We start from the raw sequence: 23545 nt of genomic DNA on the forward strand, positions 1-23545 counted from the left end.
ACTGATAGTGGCTGTGTGCAGGACATTACCCCAACTGTCCCTTTTTTGCCTTTGTCTTGTCTTTAAGCAAATTATACTCCATATGTGCTCCTGCCAAACCCATCAGATTCTATCCAGAAAAGCTGTGTGTGTGTGTGTGTGTGTGTGTGTGTGTGTGTGTGTGTGTGTGTATTGTGTGTGCACCCACATGCCATGACACAGGTGTGTAAGGCAGGACAATTTCCAGGAGTCAGTTTTCTCCTACCATTTAGATTCCTGGGATTGAACTCTGGTCATCGGACTAGGCAGCAAGCATTCTTGCCTGCTGAGCCATTTTGCTAGTTTTCTTCTACTTTTTAGTAGTATTTTGTTCTTTAATCATCTAAATTCTCGTTCGATCTCTCCACAAAACTGGCACCTGTTAACATATCTTTATCCTAGTATGATTTTCTCCATTTTGATACCAGACCCTCAGCACCACTGGCTACCTATGTCTGAATCTTTTATTAACATTTAAAAATAGTTGTCTGGGTGTAATTACTAATAGCTTGGTATTGTTTCTAGCCAGTGAGTATAGATTTTTAATAAGCATTTTATCACCCACTATAATGTTTGTGGCTATCTCTCCTTCACCAACTTAATTATGAATACCTAAAGAGCAGCAGATATATTTGTCTTCCATTTTCTCATGCCTAGAACACTCTTAAAGCGGTGGGTACTCAAATGTAAGTGGAATTAATAACTAAACACATTCTTTACACAGTGTGCTTTAATTCGTTTTTAAAAATAATTGTATTTATTTGGCATCTTCTTGGTTTGCAAATGATAGCTAAGAACAAAGGAACTGTGCCTGGATGAACACAAGCAGGAAACCTCAGTGAGACGTTTTCCCCTGGAACTCTGGTCAGTTTTACTTGTGAGTGGGAAGAGAGGAAAGTATGACGTGCAGGCAAGAAGATGAAATAGTGAAGAATCTCCAAGTAGAACAGGGGTCCTAGAGTGACTCTCCCGTGCGTCTGCGCTCTGGTTCATCCCGGATGGCATCCTGTCATCCAATAGGAGAGTGGCCGTCCTGAACAGTGCAACCTCCATAATGCCCTGTGGAGTAAAAAGAGAAGGTTTTTGCTCTTTGCTTAATTGCTGCTTCTCCACACACCTAGCCTAGTTACTGGAGAGTCCTCCCTCCTTGTAACACCCAAGTCCCCTTCATTTTTTAGCTGGACTGTCCTTTTTGATTCCTCTTTGGGGTTCCCTCACCCCTGGGGCTTGCCTTCTTCCCTCATTTATAAGTATCCACCTTTTTAATTCCTCATTACCCTTTGAAGGTGGGTGTCACTATTCTGTAGGATTTAGAGTTAATTAAAACAAAACCTAGTTGCAATCTTTGAACCTCCCCTTCAAAGAGGACCAGCCCTAATAATCATTACTTCCTGGATCTTGTTTTGAGCGTGAAACACTCATATTCTTTACATTCTTACTAATTCCTGTATATGATGCATTTGTATTAGTTTTATGTCCAGTTTGAAGCACTGAAAAGACTAAGTGATCCCCTATGCATTCAGCATCCCCTATGCATTCAGCTTTGAGGAACTGAAAACTTTAGGGTATCTGTGCCGCTAAGGAGGCCCCCCCTTTTTATTAACAAGAAATGTTGTTTATTATGAGAGGGGCCCCTGGAGGAAACACAACTGTATTACAGCTTTGCTATACTTTCAGCCAGTTGGATGGATCAAGGGAGGAAAATACTGGTTCTCAATGAATCAATTAGAGTCGCTATCTCAGGAACTTTGACGAGGACTTGAGTAGCCAGTCCACTTAGGACTTAAAGTTATAGACTTGGGATGCTGTACTCTGTCTTGTGGATTGGGGACCAGAGGATGCTGGTCTGCAGAGAATGGTGACTTGAATGTGAGGTGGAAGCAGAAGTGGCCATGGGAAGCCTCTGTCTATTTTCCAGTCTCTCTTGAGGTTGCAACCTTCTCCTTGACACCCAGCTGTATGCCTTGAGTGGGCTCAGTAGGAGACCTTCTCTCAAAATAAATTTCTGGGCTAGAGAATAGTTCACAGCATAAGACCAGAGTTGAAATTCCCTCCAAACCCACATTAGTGCCAGATGGACTTGTCTGCCTCGAATTCCAGTGTTCAGAAGGCTGGGAAAGGGATTCCTGGTGCAAAGTGGTTAGCCAGACTAGCCAAACCTGAACTCTGAGGACAATTCAGAGACTTTGCCTTAATTAATAAGGTGAGGAGAGATTGAGGAAGACTTCTGCCATCAACATCAGGCCTCCACACACATGTATGCAGAGGTGCACAGCACACACATACAGGAACTAAAAATAAGTAACAAAGTATCTAAATATATGAACAAATAAGTTTCCCTCTCCTAGCTCAAGCTGCTTTGTCTTAGTACAATCAAAATTGACTGCAGGGCAGTGGTGGCACACACCTTTAATTCCAGCACTCCGGAGGGGAGGTAGAGGCAGGCAGATCTCTGTGAGTTCCAGGACAGCCTGGTCTACAAAGCAAGTTCCAGAACAACCAGAGCTGTTTCGAGAAACCCTGCCTCAAAAAACCAAATAATAATAATAATAATAATAATAATAATAATAATAATAATAAATTAAAAAGTTATTAATACAATGTCAGAGAAAAAAACCAAACCCAGGTGTTATGACAAAGAGTGTTAAGATCATCCACTATCCTGTCTTTTTCCTTTTAAATTTTTGAGATTTTTATTTTTATTTTGTATGTAAGAGTGTTTGCCTGGGTGTATGGCTGTGTACCACATGCCTGCATTGACAGCAGAGGCCAGCAGAGGGCATTGGTTTCCCTAGCATTGGAGTTGCGATGGTTGTGATCTGGCCTATAGGCCCTCTGAAAGAGCAGCCCGCAGTATTAACCACTGAGCAATCTCTTCAGCTCCATATTTTTCTAAACCTCTGTACAGGATTGACCACAAGTCCCTAGCCACTGCCCCTTGCTCTGTCATATGCTCTTTCTTGAGGCTGTGCCCACAGACTCAATCCCACCCATCCCCCTCACCAGTTCTTCATCCCTCCTGATCCAGACACAATCTTTTTCGCACAGTGGATAGATGTAATGAGGTTGGGACTCAGCAGTTCTGAAAAGAAAGAGGAGGTCACCTATGATGTGCACAAAGGCTAATTCCAAAGACCAGACAGATAAAGGACTTGTCAACCCAGGGCCTGAGCACTTCCAGATTAGGCTAAGCCTCCATCCTAGGGACACATTTAGATACCCCTACAGTGCTGCCAGAGATAGGAAGTGAGGCCAGGAAGAGATTTGAGCCTGTCCACTGCTATTCCTCTAGCCAGGGTAGGCAATGGCTCACCCAAAGTTTTCAGGATTTCTGGGGTAAAAGGGGGTGTGAAAACAGACAACACACAGACCAAGAAAAAGTCCTGTTTATGGGAGTCTGTAGGTGAGAAGCCCAAGGATGTTAGGGTAGGAAGGAGTCACCGTCCTTGTCAAGCCTCCTGGATTAGCTTTGAGGCAAGAAATTTGTACCTGGCCTTTGATATGGCCATTATCCTGGGTATAAGTGAATGGTTATACCTGAGCATCCAAGGACACAAGTCACATTCTTTGCAAGACTTCCTCCCTCCCTCTCCTCTCCCCTCCCTCCTTTCTTCCCTCTCTTTTTCCCTCCCTCCTTCCCTTCTTTCCATCCCTTGCTCAGACAGTGTCTCACTGAATGGCCCCAGGCCAACCTTGGATTTCTGGGCTTCCTGCCTCCGCCTCCCACGTACTAATGACAATGTAACTGGCTCCATTCTCAGAGCCTGAATTTACTCATTTGGGAATCAGGGATCATAGACAGTTTCTACTGTGTGGAAGGGTGGATAAAATGAGCTATGCATATGATAATGCTCAATATATAACATGTTGTTAATCAGTGTGGCTGTAATGCCACTCCCAGCCATTAAGAGTCTGTGGATACCCCTCAAGGGACCCTGCAGACCTTGTGCAAGGATGGGGCATTAAGACTGTGGGTCTATTCCTCTGCTCAGCCAAGGGATTCCTTGCTCTTTGTATCATTCCTAGAAGGACATGCCTAGGCTGTGCCTGTAAGTAGAGCCTGGTCTCCTCTCTCACCCTCCCACCCTAGGGCTCCCAGCCAGACCTTGACAGTCTATGTGGCAGAAGTTCTCTGAGTGACTCTGATAGTCGTTGCACCAGTAATGGCTGTTGATCTGGAAGATCCCATAGTCGAAGCTGCCATCTACATTCTCGGTCACCTTTGAGATATTGAAGTTGCTTTCCACAAAAGCCAGGCACAGCCCTTGGAAAAGAGAAGAAGCTCGGGCTTTAGGAGGGATGCAAACTGAGTGGGAAGGAGTTGACTGAAAAGGGGGGGGGGGGGGGCGGGAGGCAAGGAATCAGGAGAAAGAACGAGGCCCAAGAGGCTAGATAGTCCTGAAGAGCTAGAAATACCCACAGGCTTCATTCCATTTCCCTATCCGTGTGTGTAGCCATCCCCCCATCTTTCCACCCACTTAGGTTTTCTGCACTTGCTGACTACCTACTGTGTGCCAGGAGCTATACACAGCCCAATAGACTGGTATTGACTTCATGTACAGATAGAACAAAAGTGTGAGCTTAAACACACACATACACACACACACACACCAGGTTATGTGGAGAAAGTGTCACAAGGTAGGCATGCACAAATTTTGGGTGTAAAGGAGAGATCCCTTCCATGCAGAATCATGGATGAAGCCTTGCACTGGCTGTTCATTTGGCCTGGAATGCCTGTCTTCAAGACATTTGGTCATTTCGTTCAGTGTCACTTCTTCAGAATCCACTGACCTCCTCATTTAAATGGTTACTTTGTGCATGTGTTTATTTTTAACTTTAAGTGTGTGTGTGTGTGTGTGTGTGTGTGTGTGAGAGAGAGAGAGAGAGAGAGAGAGAGAGAGAGAGAGAGAGAGAGAGAGAGGGAGAGGCAGACAGGCAGGCAGAGGCAGAGAGAGATGAGAGAGAGAGAGAAGAAGAGAGAGAGGCGAGAGGCAGGCAGACAGGCAGGCAGAGGCAGAGAGGCAGAGAGAAAATGAGAATGCATGGTGGAGTCAGAAGACAACTTTAAGAGTCAGTTCTCCCCTTCTCCCTGTTGGGTCAGGACCTTTCTTGCCTCTGCAGCTGCATTGTGGACTCCAGGCTAACTGGCCTGTGAGCTTCAAGCTGCTTTCCCTTTCTCTGCCATTCATTTCACCATAGAGTGCTGGGATTATAGGTGTGGACAAAAAGATTCATGTTTAATGATGTGTGTGAGCACATGTGTGTCTGTCTGTGTGTATGTGACTTCAGAGTACCCATGAGGCCAGTGGTGTCAAGTCCCCTGGAGATGGAGTTGCAGGTGGTCGTGAGCTGTTTGACATGGGTGCTAGGACTCAGACTCAGGTCTTCTGGAGGGGCAGAACATACTCTTAACTGCTGACCCATTTCTCCATCTCCCACTTAGAAAAATGTTGGTTTTAGGGATCAAACTCAATTGTCAGGCTTATAAAGGATGCGTTTTTTCCTGCTGAGTCTCCTGCTGACTGCTTAAGTCATTTTTGTCTGTTCGTTGGAGACAAGAACCCTCTTGCTTTTGACTCTGGGAATCATAGGCCTACATCATATACTCAATGCATTTGTCACCACCAGTCAATACTTTACATCTGTGTGTGTGCTTGTTGCTGCTCTTGGCCTCCTAGAATGTGATCACTGTGAGGGAAAGGATTTGATTTACACATCTAAAACAGTGGTGCATAATAAGTGCTCGGTTAATAGTCGTTGATTTAAATTGGCATGTTGGAAAAGGCTTCTTGGTGGGGGGGAGACGGTTTTGTGAACTTGACTTTGAAAAGACAAATGGCAAAGAAAGGAGCTGAGTAAGAAAACTAGAGGAGGGGTGGAGAGGAGCTGAGACAGTGGCACTCACAGTCGGGGAGGGAGTAGCCCTCAAACCCATCCAAGTTCTCCTCATGCAGTATCTTGGCCAAGGCACAGCGACTGATGGTGTCTCCACCATTCACCACCAGGAGGCAACTTGCCATGCAGATAAACAGCACCCTCATCATCACCAAAAGGGACAAGGAGCCTGCCAGTCTCTGAGAGCCTGGGAAATCTGGAGAGAGAAACCACATTTTCCTGCTCAGTCAATGCTCAAGGCCTGGTGAGTTTCAGTGTCCCACCCCAATCTCACGTCACAGCCCAAGCCTATCCTGGAACTCACTGTGTAACCAGGCTGGCCTTCAGCCATCCTCCTGCCTCTGCTTCCAGAACCTTAGTGTCACAGGCAAGAGCTACCACACTCAGCTCATTTTTTACTCATATTTTTGGTCACAGAAAATCCAAACACAAAAGGAGAGAGTAATCTCGTGATCCTCCATATCCATTGCCCAGATTCAACAGCTCAAAATCAAGACCACTCTGCCTTCCTCTGCAGGTCCTCCTGTAACTGAGTATTGAGTAGTTAAGCACAGACGGCACTTGGGTGCCAGGATGGCAAGTGAGGGTGGCAAAGGAGAGTAGAGCAGATTATGCTTCACCAGCATTTGTGGTGTGTATTCAGAGGAAGGACTGGAACACAGCAGTGCCAATCTCCCCCAACCCATACTCTAGACACATGAGACCTGACTTTCACCGCTGCAGACCATGCCTGGTGGAATTCCTGGTGGGCTACTTGTAGGTTCTATTGGTTTGTTTCTGTTCAAGATTCGTATGAGAAAGCAAGTAAAAGTGGTCTTGTTCTAGAAATAACCTACACTTTAATTCTCTCTCTCTCTCTCTCTCTCTCTCTCTCTCTCTCTCTCTCTCTCTCTCTCTGTGTGTGTGTGTGTGTGTGTGTTTGAAGATTAAGGACTCTGAATTCCTACCCACTGCCAGCTATCAAGGCTGGGCTGCTTGTGACTTTTAACAACATACTTCTCTGTACCCCATGTGCAAAATGAAGATTTATTTATTAATACCTACTCAATCAGAATGATGTAATGATTAAGATAAATAATAAACATCCAAGACGTTGTTTTGCATTCCTTACAAAGGGGAACCAGGACTCCTAGGAGTGTGGCAGATTTCTGGGCTACAATAGGAACATGGCGTGGATAAGAACTACCATGGGCACCTAGTCCGAGATGGTGGAAGCTGGAGAAATATCAGGACTTGTGTCCATGGTCTTGGTCCTCCCCATATTGCTTAGCAAAACCCAGACAGTGTTTTGACCGTGCAACTAAAATTAGCACTGTCAGGGAGGGACAAAGGGCACTCTGTACCTCTAGATACAGAAACTCTTATGAGGTGTTCTGGTCAAGGATGGGAAGCCTGAGTCTAATCATGAAGAAATGAAGGAGGGAATATCTGTGAAATAACTGGGTTCTCTCCTTCAAAGTGCTCATTCCATGAGAGTACATGGGGACTGGTCCCATAATAGGAAACGTGTCTTTCCCTTTAAACCAGGTGTATGATACTGAGGGCAAAGGCCAGGATCCCTCCACCTTCCCCTCAGCATCTGCAGAGGCAAGATGGCTTTTCTGGTGTCCTCACTTGGCTCCTAGTCTCTTTTTCTGTCTGTCTTTGCCACACAGCATGCACTCAGGACATTCTTTGGTTGTTCTCACTGCCCCCACTCTATTGTTGGAAATAGAGCAAATGGCCCTGTCTAATTAGGACTTCAGGTAAATAGCAAACCCCTGCTTAACTGATGGATGCGTCATGCAGTACTCCCCCTTCTGACTCAGAATGTCCCTCAGAGATAGGTTTCTCAGAGCATGGGTTGCTGAAAGGTCTGCTTTGGCCCATTAACCCCCCCCCAGGAATTCCCCTCAGGGTGACAATGGTCCCAGTATGTGACCCTATCCAGATTCCAAGTACCTCTCTGGTCCTAGCTCTCAGCCAGCCCAGGGCCTCCTGGGAGGATCTACAGGACAAGGTGGTTTGTGGAAAGAGCTTCCTCTTCCTCACCAAGCACTCTCCAGTCCCATCTGGCCAATGGTTCTCCTTCCACCCAGCCTTCTGGAACCCTGGTTCTGTGATGTCATCACTCCCATAAATATGCTGGTTTGAACTGTGCAAACTGTCCAAGCTTTAGGTAGAAATGGCAGCTAGGTCTGGAAGGCAAGGTGCCCCATGTAAGGCAGACCAGCAGGCAAAACCCTGCTACCTATCTTCCTTTCTGGAAACAGGACCACCTTGGCTTCCTAGAAGAAGCTGCCAGTCACAGGTCCCTGCTCCTGTGCTTCTGGGGTGTGTGTCCATGTTTGTATTCTGAATTGGAATTCTGCAGAGCTATGGAGCTTTGCATAGGACCCAGAGCCTGCTTTGAATTTGTGTAAGCACAGCCCCTATGAGGCACTAAGGCTTTGTGAAAAGTCTGTGAAGTCCGGGCCAGGATGCAGTTCCAGAGGCAACCCTCCAGGGACCCTCATGTACCTTCCTTTTGCTATCTGGGGCTCAGTAGCATCCCTTCTTCCATAAACAAATTGGAGCTGTGTTTCTGTTGTGTGCTCACAAAGAAGACCTACTTGTTATAACATGGCAATACTTCAAATGGGCTCTGAAGGAATATTTATAAATTACTGTCATTAAACAAAATACATTTTGTGGAAAGGAGATCATGGGTCAGGCATGATTAAGAAACAGCATAATTTAGAAGTCAGGAAACAATATGCTCACCATCTCCAAGCTCATACTTGCTATGCTAACCAGCAGCCACTAGAGGACAGAAGCAGCCCGTGTCCAAGGTTTCACAGTTTATGTTTCCAGGAGTGCCTTCCTTTAGATGTCCTAGCGCCCCCACAGCTGGCGGCTACCATTCTCGTTATTCTTGGTACAGCTTTGGATTCCAGCTTTGGTCTCTGGTTCTGATTCTACCTTGCTGGTCCATCAGCAGCAGGAGACCTCCCTGTATCCCGACTCGAGCAAGGGTAGCCACAATTTTTGGTTTGTAGAGCAGGCGATAGCATCAGAAACTTGTGATTCTCAGGGTGTCTTTAGAGAAATCTCCCATTCACTTTGCCTGGAGCCCCATGATTAGGAAGCAGAGTGATTTATAGGGCCAGTTGCTGCAGCATCACAGGCTTAGCTAGCCTGGTTAGCACATGGTAAATGGGACACTGGGATGAATGACTCGATAAAGGAGAAGGGAAAGAGCAGAGTTAATGCAGACAGAGGGAGTGAGGATGGAGTACCCATGGGATAAGGCAGAGGAGACTTCCTAGGAGAACAGACATTGACCCCGAGTGAGCCCTGCTAGCAGGGATGCAATGCTCAGCACCACCAGAGGGGCATCCATTTATCTTCAGAGTGCTAAGAATGAGCTTCAGAAAAGCTCAGTATCAGGCCCAAAAGGATAGGAGGCTGGTAGGAGGCAGCCTAAAGCCTAACTGGGTTTGACATGAACATGTGGGCTAATCTGCTTCTCATGATGAACAGAATTGTCTTTATCTTTTTATCTTTTTTTGAGGCAAGAACTCCTGTAACCCAAGCTAGCCCCAGGTTCTTTCTGCCTTTGCTCCCAAGTGCTGATGGGCTTACCATTGAGCACCACTGTCCAGCGCGACAGGTTGCTATATGAAGTAGCCATATCACATGTTGCAAATCTGTGAGGTGGCTTAATATGTTTTCATTTTCTGTTCATTGATAGTTGCGTCTAGATACCTAATCAGATGAAGGTTTAAACTTTTGTCAAGTCTAGCTGTCTCCCCAAAGGTATTTTCCTAGTTTATTTCTGTTGCTGTGGTTAAAATAACCTGACAACAAACAATTTAGGAGAGAAGAACTTGTTTTAGCTTGCAATTCCGGGTTACAGTCAAGTCACTACTGGGATGTCACCGTTGCAATTCCAGGGTTACAGCCCATTGCTACTAGGAAGTCACCATGAAAAGAGCTTGAGACAGCTGGTCACATCACATCCCAGTTAATCATGCATGCTGTCTCATTGCCTTCTTGTTATCAGCTTGGTTTCTCCACACTTAACCAGTTCAGAATCCCTTGCCTAAGGAATAGCACTGCCCACACTGGGCAGGCTCTTCCCTTATCAGTTGACTTGATTAAGACAACCCCCAACAGACATGACCATGAGGCAATCCAAAGCAGACAATCTCTTGCTGAGACTCCCTTCCTAGATGATTCTAGGTTATATTAGCAATTACAGGTAACTATCACAAGCATATAATGTCTTCCTTTAGCGACACTGGTGTTACTCTTTTGTTTAGAAAGAAGAAAAGAGAAATGCTGAGACATGAGACATGTTGACTATAAGTTTATTATAAGGCCCGGCAGAGTAGGGAGACTAAGAAGAGGAACAGGGATAAATGGCTGACCGCCATGGCCGGTCGCCATAGAGAGGCAGAGAGAGCACGCATAGGTAAGACAGAGTAGAGAGGAAGCAGAGAGCGTAAATGGGCAGGGATCTGTCTTTTTAAAGGGGTCCTCTGCACTTGCGTGCAGACTCAGTTCCCATGGCACCTTGGGCTGACCAGGGTACTGCCTGTTCCACCAGGTGATAGGGGCAGGCCAACATAATGCCTGAACCTTTCAACTGGTATGTATGGTTGGTGTTCAATGTTACTTCAAGAAATACATGCTCTTAACAGCTGAGCTTCTCTCCAACCCAGTTCCCGTTTTTTAATATTCTTATGGAACACGAGGTAGCAACCAGTTTTTAAATAAAGGCCTATGTAGTATTATTTTAGCCCTTGCAGTCCATAAGGTCTCTGTGGGAGCTATGATTCTGTCACCATGGCACAAAAGCAGCCATAGATAATGCATTCGTGAGTGAGTCTCTGATGCAGTAAACTTCCCCTTTGCAAAAACAGGTGGTGGCTAGGTGAGGCCCAGCAGCTCATCGCTGATCTGTCGTATAAACAACAATGTGTGGTGTGGCTCCTTTGAAACTAACCCTTGTAGTATTAAGCAATCACTTTCTTGTGATAGTGGTTTTAAGTCATTTTCAGAAGCAGGATCATTTTTCAAATGAAACATTATAAAATTCATCTAGCCAAGAGCTGGAGAGATGACTCAGCAATTAAGAGCACTAGCTGCTCTTACAGAGGACCCAGGTTCACTTCTCAGCACCCACAGGGCCACTAACAACCAGCAGTAACTCCAGTTCCAAAGAGTCCATCGTCGCCCACTTCTGGCCTCCATGGGTATTGCATGCAAAGGACCTGGATCTTTGAAATCTTAACTATAGCCGTTAGGATCGTGAAGTGAGTGTACCAAGACAACCAGTCCCAGGAACAAGCATTTCTCAGACTTGCCCCCTTACTTTACTTTCTCAGTTGTCTCATAGGTAATAAGAAGTCATATGTCTCGTTTGTGGAAAATGTGAATTCCTGATTCATCTGTGGTTACCTAGCAGACAAGTACAGGTCTCAGGTGAATGGATCCCTGCACCTGAACAGTTCAGGATTAGCCCAGGCACTATCGTGGGCCCTTTGTTTCTGGGAAAGAAAAACATGCATCATTGGCAGCTCCCACTGTAACTGGTTGCAGTGGAGAAGAGAAATTCCTCAAGACAGTGGGTGGTGTTTTAGGCAGACAAAGCAAGTATCCCCATTTTCCCCAGGCCATGCTTTCTTGACAAGACTGAGTACACACTTAGCCAGAACTAGCCCCCTAGCCTATGCCACAAAAACTTGCTTGATGTTCAGAATTCAAACACTTTCCCTGAACTACTGAATGTGAAATCACTTCCTGTCTTTACGGGTCCTGATACAAATGATGAGAGATACTACATGCCTGGTCCTTCCTTGGGACAGCATCTGACCACCATCCTGTTACCTTGGAGACTCAGTGCTGAGCCCTCGGATGTGCTCATGAAGCCCAGAATGGTTTGCCATGCTTAAGCCAGAGTTGGCATCTCTAAGCCACGTGGGAGACCAACTGAAGCTTCCCTTCCTGTGTTCCATTAGCCTGTGGCATTGGCCTCTCCTCTGGCCCAACATACAATGTCTGCCCCTAGCTATCATTTTTAACCAGCTTGTCCTTACCAAGTTTCTCTATCATCCCCTCTGGCATGGGCTCCTTGTGGCAGGGACTGTCCTGCACACAATGGTTTCCCAGAGGTGGCACCCCTTTTTACTGTTTTGAGACAAGGTACCATATATCCCAAGTGAGTCTCAAATTTCACAGGTAGTAGAGAGAGCATGACCTTGAACTTCTGATCCTCCTGCCTCTATTTCCCCAATTCTGGAATCACAGGCCTGCAACACCATGCTTGGTTTATAACGTGCTTAAGGTCAAGCCCAGGGCCTTATGCAAGTGTTCTACCAGCTGAGCTATATCCCAAAGCCCTTGCTTTTGTTTTCGTGAGACAAAGCCTCAATCTGTAGCCCAGGCTTTACTGGAACCTTTGGGAGTCACCTGCCTGAGCCTGCTGGCCCACCCCTCCCCATTGCTGGTACTACAGATGTGAGCCACCATGCCTAGTTTAGGAGTCCCTAGGAACCTCTTTAAGGTTCCACCATCTCCTAGTGCCACCACACCAGGAACAAAGTTGTCAACACATGGGTCCTTTGGGGACGTTCCAACCCTATTCAAACTTCAGCAACCATAAAGCAACCCTGATTTTCCCTCCAGCTGTCTGCACTGGCAAATATCCCCCAAGGGTCCACGTTAACAGGGAACCACAGGCTCCTCAAGCCCTGTCATTAAGGCTGGCATCTTTCTCCATTCCCTGTTGTACTGGCTGGTGGGGAGGCTGGTGCACAAATGGGCAGCCCAGAAGGAGCCTTCTCCCGCTCGCTTTTCCTTCCTCCAGGCTTATTCTTTCTGCTTGGGAAGCCAGATGCTTTGCAGTTTAATTACATGCTGCAGTTGGAAGTACAGAATGTCAGCGCTGGAAAGGAAGGACCTCGTTACAGATAATAGCTACCAGCGTTTATTGAGCATTTACTCTGTGCCAGGTGCTGTGCCGGGCCTGTTTCCAGGCATGGCCTTATTTAACTTTCGAAGCATCATCTTTGTTCTTCACAAAGAAACTGAAGCTTAAGAGAAGCTTGAGAGTATTTCCCAAAGTGTTCTAGGTGGTATTCTGTAGCAAATACCACAAAATATCAGTTGATATGGGGGGGGGGTGTCCCATTGTCAAATGTCGCATCCCGAATCCCCCATGAGGAGCTCCCAAAGCTTACCACATGCTTACGGCCCAGAAAAGTCTTGCCGGAAAGAAACCTGTTTGGGTCCGTGTCGCTTGTGTACAGAACCACTGCCCCTGAGAGGACAGCTTGAAGACCACAGAAAATGACCAACCGCTTCACCTCCAGATGGGGTCATAAAGCTCGGGCACTTTGGGGACAGACCAGACAAAGGCCTTGGGCTTCATGCTTCTCCAAACACAGAGCACAGGAAAGCAGACAGCAGCTTGCCTGGTCCACTGATCTATTTTTGTAAGGAAAGTTTTAGTGAATATTCTCTCTCTCTCTCTCTCTCTCTCTCTCTCTCTCTCTCTCTCTCTCTCTCTGTGTGTGTGTGTGTGTGTGTGTTTGTGTGTGTGTGTGTGTGTGTGTGTGTGTGTGTGTGTGTGTCTGTGTGTGTGTGTGTGTGTGTCTGTGTGTGTGTGTGTGTGTGTGTGTGTGTGTGTGTGTGTGTGTGTGTGTGTGTGTGTGTGTGTGTGTGTGTCTGTGTGTGTTTGTGTGTGTGTGTGTCTGTGTGCGCACTCGTGTGTGTGCTCAAGTCCATGTAGAGGACAGGGATCAACCTGAGGGCTTGTTCCTTAGGCACTATCCACCCCCACTTTTTTGAGATAGGGTCTTCGCTTGTGGGAGCCCACCAAGTAGGCTAGCCTATGTGGTCAGGGAGTCTCAGGGGTCCTCCTGTCTCTGCCTCCCGAGCTCTGGTTTTTACAAGTTTGTGCCAATATGTCCCCACCTTTTTAAAAGGATCAAACTCAGGTCCTCATGCTTGCAAGGCAAGCACTTTGCTAAGCTGTCTCCTCAGCTTCCTTGGTTAATGGACGAACCAACCAAAACCCCACAGGTTTTGGAGGATTGACTTGTCCAAAATCACACAGTCAACCAGGAGCCCAGCAGAAGCACATTCTGGATCTCTACGACTCTAATATTCTCTAAAACATGAACTAACTGGTCATAGGGTTTCACCTGTTATCCTGAACCCAGGAAGCTGAGGCAGGAGCATCTTGACTTCCATGTTAGCCAGGACACTATAGCAAGACCTTGTCTCCGTCAGTCAAGCCTGAATCAAACAGGTGGAAGAGAGTGAGGTGTAAAGCCCCTGATGCCTGGGACAAATGTATCAGCTCTCCATTGTGCAACGCTGATGTTGGCACTGCCCCTTTCCATAGCTATAGAAGTCACTCCCAGGCCCTTCTCCCACCCACTCAGGTAAGGCCACGGTGACTCATACTGTCTGAGGGCCTCCCTCTGCCCTCTACCCACTTACCACAGCAGAATAGGGCTGGCACCCCAGTGGCATCATCATGTAAACAAGGGGTGAACTAAGTAACTAGTGTTTAATTCTGTACCCAATGCAGTAAAAATGTCATTGGCTTCCTTCCCGTCTGCCAACTGGAAACGTGAGACCATTTGGGCAGGAACTGGGCAGAAGGCAAATTTTCCTGCTGCAGGAAGAGCTTGCTAAGATAATGAATCACGTCAGTAGGAACCAAGGAGGGCTGCTTGCAGTGCTTCACAATACACTCCACTCAAGGGCTCTTGGCCTCTCTGAAGTGCACCATCTTTCCACAGTCAACTGTTTACATTTTTAAGGAGGAGAGAAGGTATAGTTGGATATGCAAATTAGCTTGGTCTCACCTCTGTTAGAGTAACCCACAAGTGCACAAAACACTATATTTATCCTGTTTACAGTGTAGACAGTTTCTAATATCTGTTCACGAGGACATTTTAGTCCCCAGGGTTTGGCTAGCAAGCAGCACTAATAAGGGAAGTTTTTATTAACCTTTTTGTCTGAGAGAGGAGCATTTCTTGCCAACCCTGATGGCCCACACATGCCAGAGGGCTAAAGGTTGACTGAAACAGCTGCAGGGACAGGACATTACAGCCTCTGGGTGGCCCCTGGCAATTCCTCTTGGGGACCAGATTGTCCACATGGCCCTTCCAGATCTGAGAGATGCAGACTGTGGCTGAGGCACAGGGTAAAAATAGTCCCACGTGGGTGGCAGCTGGGCCCAGAGGCACCTGCTTCCTTCTCTGTGGAGCATGGTGGCAACCCAGGTAACAAATAGCTCCTGAGTTCCTGAGGCCCTACCCTACACCTTGGACTTCCTATCTTTCCTTCACAGCAAAATACACTTATATGTACCCACACAGATCTACCACACCTGTCTACCCACACAGATCTACCACACCTGTCTATCTCACACAGATCTACCACACCTGTCTACTCCACACAGATCTACCACACCTGTCTATCTCACACAGATTTACCACACCTGTCTATCTCACACAGATCTACCACACCTGTCTATCTCACACAGATCTACCACACCTGTCTACCCACACAGATCTACCACACCTGTCTACCCACACAGATCTACCACACCTGTCTACCCACACAGATCTACCACACCTGTCTATCCACACAGATCTACCACACCTGTCTATCCACACAGATCTACCACACCTGTCTATCTCACACAGATTTACCACACCTGTCTATCTCACACAGATCTACCACACCTGTCTACCCACACAGATCTACCACACCTGTCTACTCCACACAGATCTACCACACCTGTCTACCCACACAGATCTACCACACCTGTCTACTCCACACAGATCTACCACACCTGTCTATCCACACAGATCTACCACACCTGTCTATCTCACACAGATCTACCACACCTGTCTATCCACACAGATCTACCACACCTGTCTACCCACACAGATCTACCACACCTGTCTATCTCACACAGATCTACCACACCTGTCTACCCACACAGATCTAACACACCTGTCTATCCACAAAGGTCTAACACACCTGTCTATCTCACACAGATTTACCACACCTGTCTATCCACATAGGTCTACCACACCTGTCTATCCACACAGATCTACCACACCTGTCTACCCACACAGATCTACCACACCTGTCTATCTCACATAGATCTACCACACCTGTCTACCCACACAGATCTACCACACCTGTCTATCCACACAGATCTACCACACCTGTCTATCTCACACAGATCTACCACACCTGTCTACTCCACACAGGTCTACCACACCTGTCTACCCACACAGATCTATCACATCTGCCTATCCTCAGACATCAAGTGATGCAGAGTGTGGACTTGTAAAATTTGTGGGTTTGTATACTGTCTGTGCCACACTGCTGGCCATGACTTCACAAGATTTTTCTTCAACTGTCCATGAGGTAAGGACTTCTTTCCCCAAGGCCTGCTGTGAAAGCTGAACAACAGTGAGAGTTGCTGATGTGTTTCATTTTGCAGCCTTAGTTTTTTTTTTTCCTTCTCCCTCCTACCAGTTGTTCACATTCTAGCACATTCTCCAAGTTTGGCCCTGAGGAATGTCAAATAGCCCCATAGAAAGGTCAATGAGAGGGACTGAGGTTCCCTTCTGCCAACAGCCAGGTGAGGGAGTCTGGTAGTTTGCATGAGAATCCCCCCCCAGGCCCATAGGGAGTGACACTATTAGAAGGTGTGGCCTTGTTGGAGGAAGTGTGTCACTGGGGGTGGGCTTTGAGGTTTTGGAGGCTCAAGCCAGGCCCAGTGGCTCACTCTCTCTTCCTGCTGCCTGCTGGTCCAGATGTAGAACTTTCAGCTACTTCTCCAGCACCATGTGCCACCATGTTTCCTGCCATGATGACAGTGGACTAAACCTCTGAACTGTAAGCCACCCCAATTAAATGTTTTCTTTTTTAAGAGTTGCTGAGGTCATGGTGTCTCTTCACAGCAACAGAAACCCTAACTTAGATGGAGAGATCTGGGAAGCTAGTCCTCTGCCCTCAGTCTAACTTTCAGATGGCCTTAGCCACAACCTGGAGTGCCATCTTGTAAGGGACTCTATGCCAGAGCCACCCTGTCCAGCCACTTCAGACCCCTGTCCCTTGTGTACTGTGGGCCAATCAGTGTCTGCTCCATGTGGAGCGATTTGTGATGCAGTTACTGATCAGGAATGCCTTGGCCTGTCAGGATTCCTACAAAAATTAAGAGTTCAGAGGCCTGGAAGATGGCTCAGACTGTAAAGTGCTTGTCACACAAGCACAAGGACTTGAATTGGATTCCCAGCACCTGTGTGAAAAAGCAGTGCCCATGTAATTCCAGTGCTGACCAGGGGGAGACAGGAGGGTCTCTGGAGCTTGCAGGCCAGATCCCCTGGCTGAATCGGTGAGCTCCAGATGCAGTGACCCTGTTTCAAAAATAAAAAAGAAGGGACTGGAGCTATAGCTCCATGATAGAATGCTTGCCTTACATGTGTTCAATCACACTAAGTTCAACCTGTAGTCTGGGGGTGGAGGAGAGATGGAGAAATTGGTGAGAAATGGTTGAGGGATACGCCAAACATTTACACACACACACACACACACACACACACACACACACACACACACACACACAGAGGTGGCGGGGGGGGGGGTAGATGGATGGATGGATGGATGGGTGGGTGGATGGATAAAAATTAAGGGTTCATACACAAACTGTGAACAACCTTGCCAGGATTCACGGTTCCAGACAGGTAGTAAGCAATGGCCTGTATTCAGGTCAGGCAGGACCCCTATCCCTGAACTGGAGGAGCCTGAGAGCCCCCATCTACACGGTGACCAAACTTAATGTGAAAATAAAACCAGTAGCCAGGAAGCCAAACAAAGCCCCTGTGGCAAGCAGGCCTGAGCTTGACCGGATGCTGACAGCTTCCCTAATTTTGTTCCTAAATCCTAAAGGATATGGTAGGGGAGCAATATGTCTCTCAAATCTAAGTCCACTATGACCTCTTCTGCTGAGCCCACTTAAAATTTTCCTGTGTCAGCCCCGCACCTCACCCCCACCCCAGGGCTTTCTTTCCTCCACTGGGAAGTTTCCTGCCCTGACTGCCTTCAGTGTAACTCTTGTCCCAGTGAGACCCCAGTGAATAGGCCAGGCTTGTCCTCAGTCAGGTGACCTTAGTTCACGTCCACAACCCCAAACTCTCCTTTCCCCTTCACACTCCAGGTCAAGGGCAAACATCTCTGGTCCCTCCTTCCACACTAAGTTATCCAGAGAAATCTACCCAGGGATGGTGGGAGGCGGTAGGGGCGGGCAGGAATAACTGAAAGCTTATGGAACAGGACATTGGCCCATGTATGCTGATCATGCTCACTGGAACAAAGCATTGCCCTGAAAGGTCCCCACTCTCTTCCTACTCCCACCCTTTGTATCAGACAGCTGGATTTGAGCTGAATGGAGTCAAGGACATGGGCTCCAAGTCCAGGTTAAGCTGTCGTCAAACCAGAAGAATGAGCAAAGGATATAATCAAGCATTTCTCGGAAGAAATCCTGCTGCCAAACACATAGCACAGACTGTCTGGGCCAGATCCTCTCAGTACAAAACAGCATGTACATTACAGTAGGCAAGACACTGCATTCCCATTTGCAGTACGGAACACAAATAGAGACAACCCGGAAGAGTTTGTGCCTAGGTTAATAATAATTGACCCACCCCAGACTGAAGGATTTTATAGTTTTAGAGGGTTTTCCCTCACTCTTGCTAAATCATGCTTTCTAAGTCGTCTACAGTAACTGTTTCTATTAAACAAATAAATAAAAATTACCCCAAATGACTTAATTTTAATGAATATATTAAATAGGAGTGGTGTGTGGGGTCAGACAAATAGGAGGCCAAGAGCTCTCCTGGCTATGACAGCCTTCAGCCAGGGGAAAAGCTGAGAGGGCCCAGCTGGGATAGTGTAGCATGGCTTGGCCACCCAGAACCAAGCCTGGTGGAGTGTGCAACGCTGAGGGCCACAGCTACCCTCCCCCCCCCCCCCGCTCCCCGAGTGTGCACCTTAAATAGAGTAGAGAAAGACTCCAGACCACCTCTGGAGCCACAGTTCCCGGGAGGAACCGGCATCTTGGGGCGGTTTTCTAAGCAGCTGCCCAGAGTGAGTCAAGGTTACTTAGCCCTAGGGCGGGAGCTGCCTGGACGTTCTGACCCTTGCCAGCCAGCTTTGCGCAGGCTGCATGCTGGAAGGGATTCATGTCCCCGCAGTTTGGGCTCCGCGAGTGGGTTGCGGCAGGGAGGGGTAGGGCGGGGCGGAGCTCGGTGGTTGCCAGGGGCGGGGCAGCACGGCTGGCGTGGATCTCCGTGGGCGACTGCCACGCACTGTTTGTTGGCTCTCTCCAGCTCGCGGGCTGCCTGTTGCTCTCTGCTCCCGGACGCTCGTTTCCCGCCGGGAAGGTAGGCGGTCCGAGAGTGCCAGAGCGTGGGCCGCCTCCCGCCTTCCTCTCCTCCCTGCATAAGGGTGATCGAGGGGCCCCCCGGGCGTCCCCCGACAGCGCGGACGCTGCCAGCTCCCGGCGCGCCCTGGACTGCGCGCCCAGACTGCGGGCGCTGCGCCGCGATGAACGCGAGCTTCCTGAACCACAGCGGCTTGGAAGAGGCGGGTGGTGACGCCCGGGCCGCCCTGGGAAACCGCAGCCACGGGCTGGGCACGTGGCTAGACTGCTGCCCCGGGGGCGCACCGCTGACCGCCAGCGACGGGGTCCCGGCGGGGCTGGAGCCGGACGAACGCAGCCTGTGGGTGTCACGCGTGGCGCAGATCGCCGTACTCTGTGTGCTATCGCTCACCGTGGTCTTCGGTGTTTTCTTCCTGGGCTGCAACCTGCTCATCAAGTCCGAGAGCATGATCAACTTTCTGATGCAGGAGCGCAGGCCCTCCAAGGACGTGGGCGCCGCCATCCTGGGACTGTACTGAGCTCCGGCCGCCTTCGCCAGCGTCGCAGCGAGGAAGGGACCGCAGAGCCTCTTCCTCAAGGCTTTAGCCACCTCCTGCGGTCAGCGACGTGGCTTGCAAGGCTCCGACCTGGACATCGCGGAACTCGGCGGCGGTGCGAGAAGGGACTGTCACCCCGGACTCTCTGCTGTGTGCGCTCCAGCGAGGGCCAGGGGCTCAGGTTTCCTCACAGGTTTTTTACAAAGAGAAGTTCGGGTCAGGGTGGCAGGTAGGGGAGAGGGAGACGGCAATGCGGGGTTGAGGTCACTCGCGTGGGGATTTCGGAAGTGTTGGTGGGGGCCGGTTCCAAGGAGGGCGGGGGAAGATTCTCTTAAAATTTTGCAGCTGATCTCGCATTGCATCTGAAAATAAATTTTGTAATAAAACCATAGCCGTCGGGTTTCCTTATACATTCCAATTGTTCCTAGTGCTCGTGTGTGTGTGTGTGTGTGTGTGTGTGTGTGTGAGAGAGAGAGAGAGAGAGAGAGAGAGAGAGAGAGAGAGAGAGAGAGAGAGAGAGAGGGGTAGGGGAAGCGAGGGAGAGGAACATGTCCTACTTCTGGCCCCAGTTTGGTCGACTTAAGGAGCTGTGCAGCAGACAGCTCTGGAGTTCCTTGGGCTCTCAGAACAAAGCGAAAGAAAAAGGAATTGTTTCTTGTTGGTTTGGCTTCCCTCCCTAACCCCCTTCCCACAACTGTTTTCTTCTACTACAGTGAAGAGGCAGGTCCTTTGGGGCAGCCAGACAGTTGGTGAGATTAATTAAATCGCTGGAAATTTTAGTCTTCTTCATAAAGTGGAAATGGAAAAAGAAAGTGAATAGAATCCCAAAGGGGGAGGGCTGAGAATAAAATAAATATATCAGATAAATTAATTTGGGCAAATAGGGGCTGGATCTAGTAAAAATTCCAGGCTGAGCCCAGAAGCCCGGTTCAAGGGCTTGTTCTGCCCCACCCTTTTAGGTGGTAGACGGATGGACTTAAACAAGCCCCTTAAATGGACTGTGAATGCCATTTCTTCCAACACTCCACCCTGCCATTAAGAAATGCATCCTCCGCTCTCCTGACCTGAAACCCAGTTCTGGAGGGGACTTGGTGCTTACAGGCCAGAAGGAAGGGAAGGGGGCCATTTGCAGCAGGCCTTTGCTCTGAGGGACAACTGGGCCCAGGCCACCTCAGGGAGAAAGCCTTTTGACCTACAGGTACCCTCTTAGACAGTTCAGGCATATAGTACTTGGGGAGGTTTCTAGGGAAAAGAGCTCAGGCGAATAGAGAAGATGGCTGAAGCCTTCCCTGGCTTTAGAATGGGAAGCAGGAGGGACCTTCTCTCTTTGGCAACAGTTGGGGCGAGGAGGAGGAGGCGGGGAGTTTCTTAACAACAGCAACAAAAGGCAAGTGATTGAGTCTGAAGGATGCAGACTCTTCCTGGCTCCCACACAGTTCTGTGGAGTCATAGATAGGGAGATATGTTCCTTCCACCATCCTGCCATTCACTCACATATCTGGGGATTCATCCATGGGATGGACAGGCCAGTGAGGCCAGGTATCACGGAGCCCTTGTGAAATATCTATGAGACACCGCCCCCCCCCAGCATGGAATGAATATTGGGATGTTGGTGATTAGCATTATCTGTGGTGACCTATCTGATTGATGGGGAGGGGCTTGGAACAGCTGGGACACTGTGATTCTGGACTCTTGGCCTGAGTTAGCACAGGTGCCTAGAGTCTGAGCCACCTAGTGGCCAGGAGAATGCCACTCAGATGACTGCAAAGAGTGCTCTTTAACTCCCCCAAAAGAGGGAAATGGGAGGTTGGAGAAGAATAAGGATTTCAGATGTGTGCCCGGCCAGGTTCTCATGAACACTGAGAACTTCCTGCAGCAAAATGGTCTGCTACTGAAGTGATAAGAGGGAAGTGGTTCAAGAGTTCAGTAAAACTGCCGACAAGGAAAGTAGCCCAGGCAGGCCTCGAACTCAAGATCCTCATGCCTTAGTCTCATGTGTGCCAGATTTGCATGCATGCAACAACACTCCAGGCTTACCATGGATGTTTGGCTGCCCATGCCACAATGTTCAAGCATGCATTCATTCATAGGCAAATGTGCATGGGAGCTTGCTCACACATGCAGGTACATGCAAAGGCCAAGCTCAAGGAAAAATAAAAAACAACAGGCAGGCACAGGCTCTGGGAGAGGGAAAGAGGAACAGTCACATTGTAACCATTCTTATTCCTACCGCCCAGAAAGGGGGAGGGTGGGTTATTGACTAAATTGCCTTATGTAACCCTCAGACAAGAGGATGAAGGCTTATGTGAAGGAGAAACCAGTGAGGCACGGTGCTCCAGGAGAAAAGCAACTCAAGATCAGAATCTTGAACCTTGGAACTTTGGGAAAAAGCTCTTCCTCTGTCCCCAACCCCCAATTCCTGCAGCAAGAATTCGCCCCTGTATGAGGCTGGCTCGTGATTCAGAGGCCAAATCTCAGAGGTTCCCAGATTCAGCAAGGAGAAATGCAGGATCCTTGTTTGGGAAATCCTCACTGTTCTGTCTCCCTGCTCTGTGACTTCAAAGAAGTAGCTCAACCTTTCTGTGCCTCAGTTTCCTCCTCCGCACAATAGGAGTGGTAGGACTCAGAGCTCCTGTGACATGCGTGTGATGTGGCCAGCACAGGGTCTAGCACTTGAGGGACAGCCAATAGAGAAAACTGCCAGCATCACCATTAGCTTTATTTAATGTATGAACTCCTTCCCCAGTGAAGGGCTTTCTGAAATGAGAGCCCTGAACAGAAAAATAATAACAATTCATATCCATGCCACATTTTGCTGTTTTCAAAGTACATTCATAAGCAGGATGGGAACCAGGGATCACTTTGTTAAGTCCCTAATTTGTGAAGCACTGATTTCCTAGCCTACTAAGAAAGGCTTCATTAACACTCCCATTGTACAGATGAGGAAATTAAGGCCCAGAGAAGCTGCCCGAGTCACACAGTAGGACCTTGCTAAGTAAGAGACACCCTCTCAGTTGCTGTTTTGGGAAATGAAACTGACATTTGATTTAACGGACTTTCCCATGTTCATGCTCTCAACTAACATCAACAGCAAATCTGTGGATCAGGTCTGGGCCAGGGATCTGCAAGGGTCCAGTCCCAGCATGCCATCCCTGAAGCACCAACACCAGTCCTGGCATAGGGCAGCTGAAACTCAATCATGTCTTCTATGCCCTGTCTGTCCTCTGACCCTGGAGCAGGGGACAGTTGGGCGCCCTAATACCCACAACTCCACCCCCTCCCTACTTGCCTGTCCAGATTCCCACAGAAGAGCGCACAGCTGTGGTCAAGCCCCGCCCTCCACTGATCCAGGCACCACATCAGATGAGCAGTAGCCTGGGGTGACAGAGTTGCTTTCAGAAGGAAAGAAAGGAGCAAAAAAGCCCAGTGTCTGTCACCAGTAGCCTCGCTGCCCCAACTGACGGTTCTTGGCTGAGCAGAACTGGGCTATGGGGGCGGGGGAGGAAGCCACCACCTTTTGCTCCAAGCTGCCATTCAGCCGAGGGCTCCAGCAACTGGAACCCTCATCCTGGGATCCTTTTCTGTGCCCTCTTCTCTTGTCCTGACCCGGAGCCAGGATCCAAGTAGGAACATCTTCCTGTCCTAGCTAGAG

General features: G+C 48.4%; 2 protein-coding genes across 2 annotated transcripts; one reads left to right on the forward strand and one right to left on the reverse strand.

Annotated features, from left to right (window-relative positions):
* Positions 1–752: 752 nt before the first annotated feature.
* On the reverse strand, positions 753–6770 carry Lyzl6 (lysozyme like 6). Its single transcript, XM_027427700.2, has 4 exons — positions 5924–6770; positions 4124–4282; positions 3022–3100; positions 753–1077 (listed from the first exon to the last, which is right to left on the reverse strand). The coding sequence occupies exons 1-4, from the start codon at positions 6126–6128 to the stop codon at positions 1008–1010; spliced, it is 513 nt and encodes a 170-aa protein (XP_027283501.1). The 5' UTR covers positions 6129–6770; the 3' UTR covers positions 753–1007.
* Positions 6771–19521: 12751 nt separating this feature from the next.
* LOC113836905 (reprimo-like protein) lies at positions 19522–20010 on the forward strand. The gene has a single exon (XM_027427920.2). It carries the CDS (start codon positions 19522–19524, stop codon positions 19873–19875), a length of 354 nt encoding a protein of 117 aa, XP_027283721.1. The 3' UTR covers positions 19876–20010.
* Positions 20011–23545: the final 3535 nt, after the last annotated feature.

Source organism: Cricetulus griseus, chromosome 7 (genome assembly GCF_003668045.3).
Source record: "Cricetulus griseus strain 17A/GY chromosome 7, alternate assembly CriGri-PICRH-1.0, whole genome shotgun sequence".
Lineage (NCBI taxonomy): Eukaryota > Metazoa > Chordata > Mammalia > Rodentia > Cricetidae > Cricetulus > Cricetulus griseus.

Excerpts from the sequence above, each read along its gene's own strand:
- Lyzl6 (XM_027427700.2), bottom strand. The coding sequence starts at position 6,128 with ATGTGGTTTCTCTCTCCAGATTTCCCAGGCTCTCAGAGACTGGCAGGC. Across the intron at positions 4,283-5,923 it reads GGGCTACTCCCTCCCCGACT|GGCTGTGCCTGGCTTTTGTG; the intron begins GTGAGTGCCACT and ends CTCTTTTCCAAG. Across the intron at positions 3,101-4,123 it reads CTGCCACATAGACTGTCAAG|AACTGCTGAGTCCCAACCTC; the intron begins GTCTGGCTGGGA and ends CTTTCTTTTCAG.
- LOC113836905 (XM_027427920.2), top strand. The coding sequence starts at position 19,522 with ATGAACGCGAGCTTCCTGAACCACAGCGGCTTGGAAGAGGCGGGTGGT.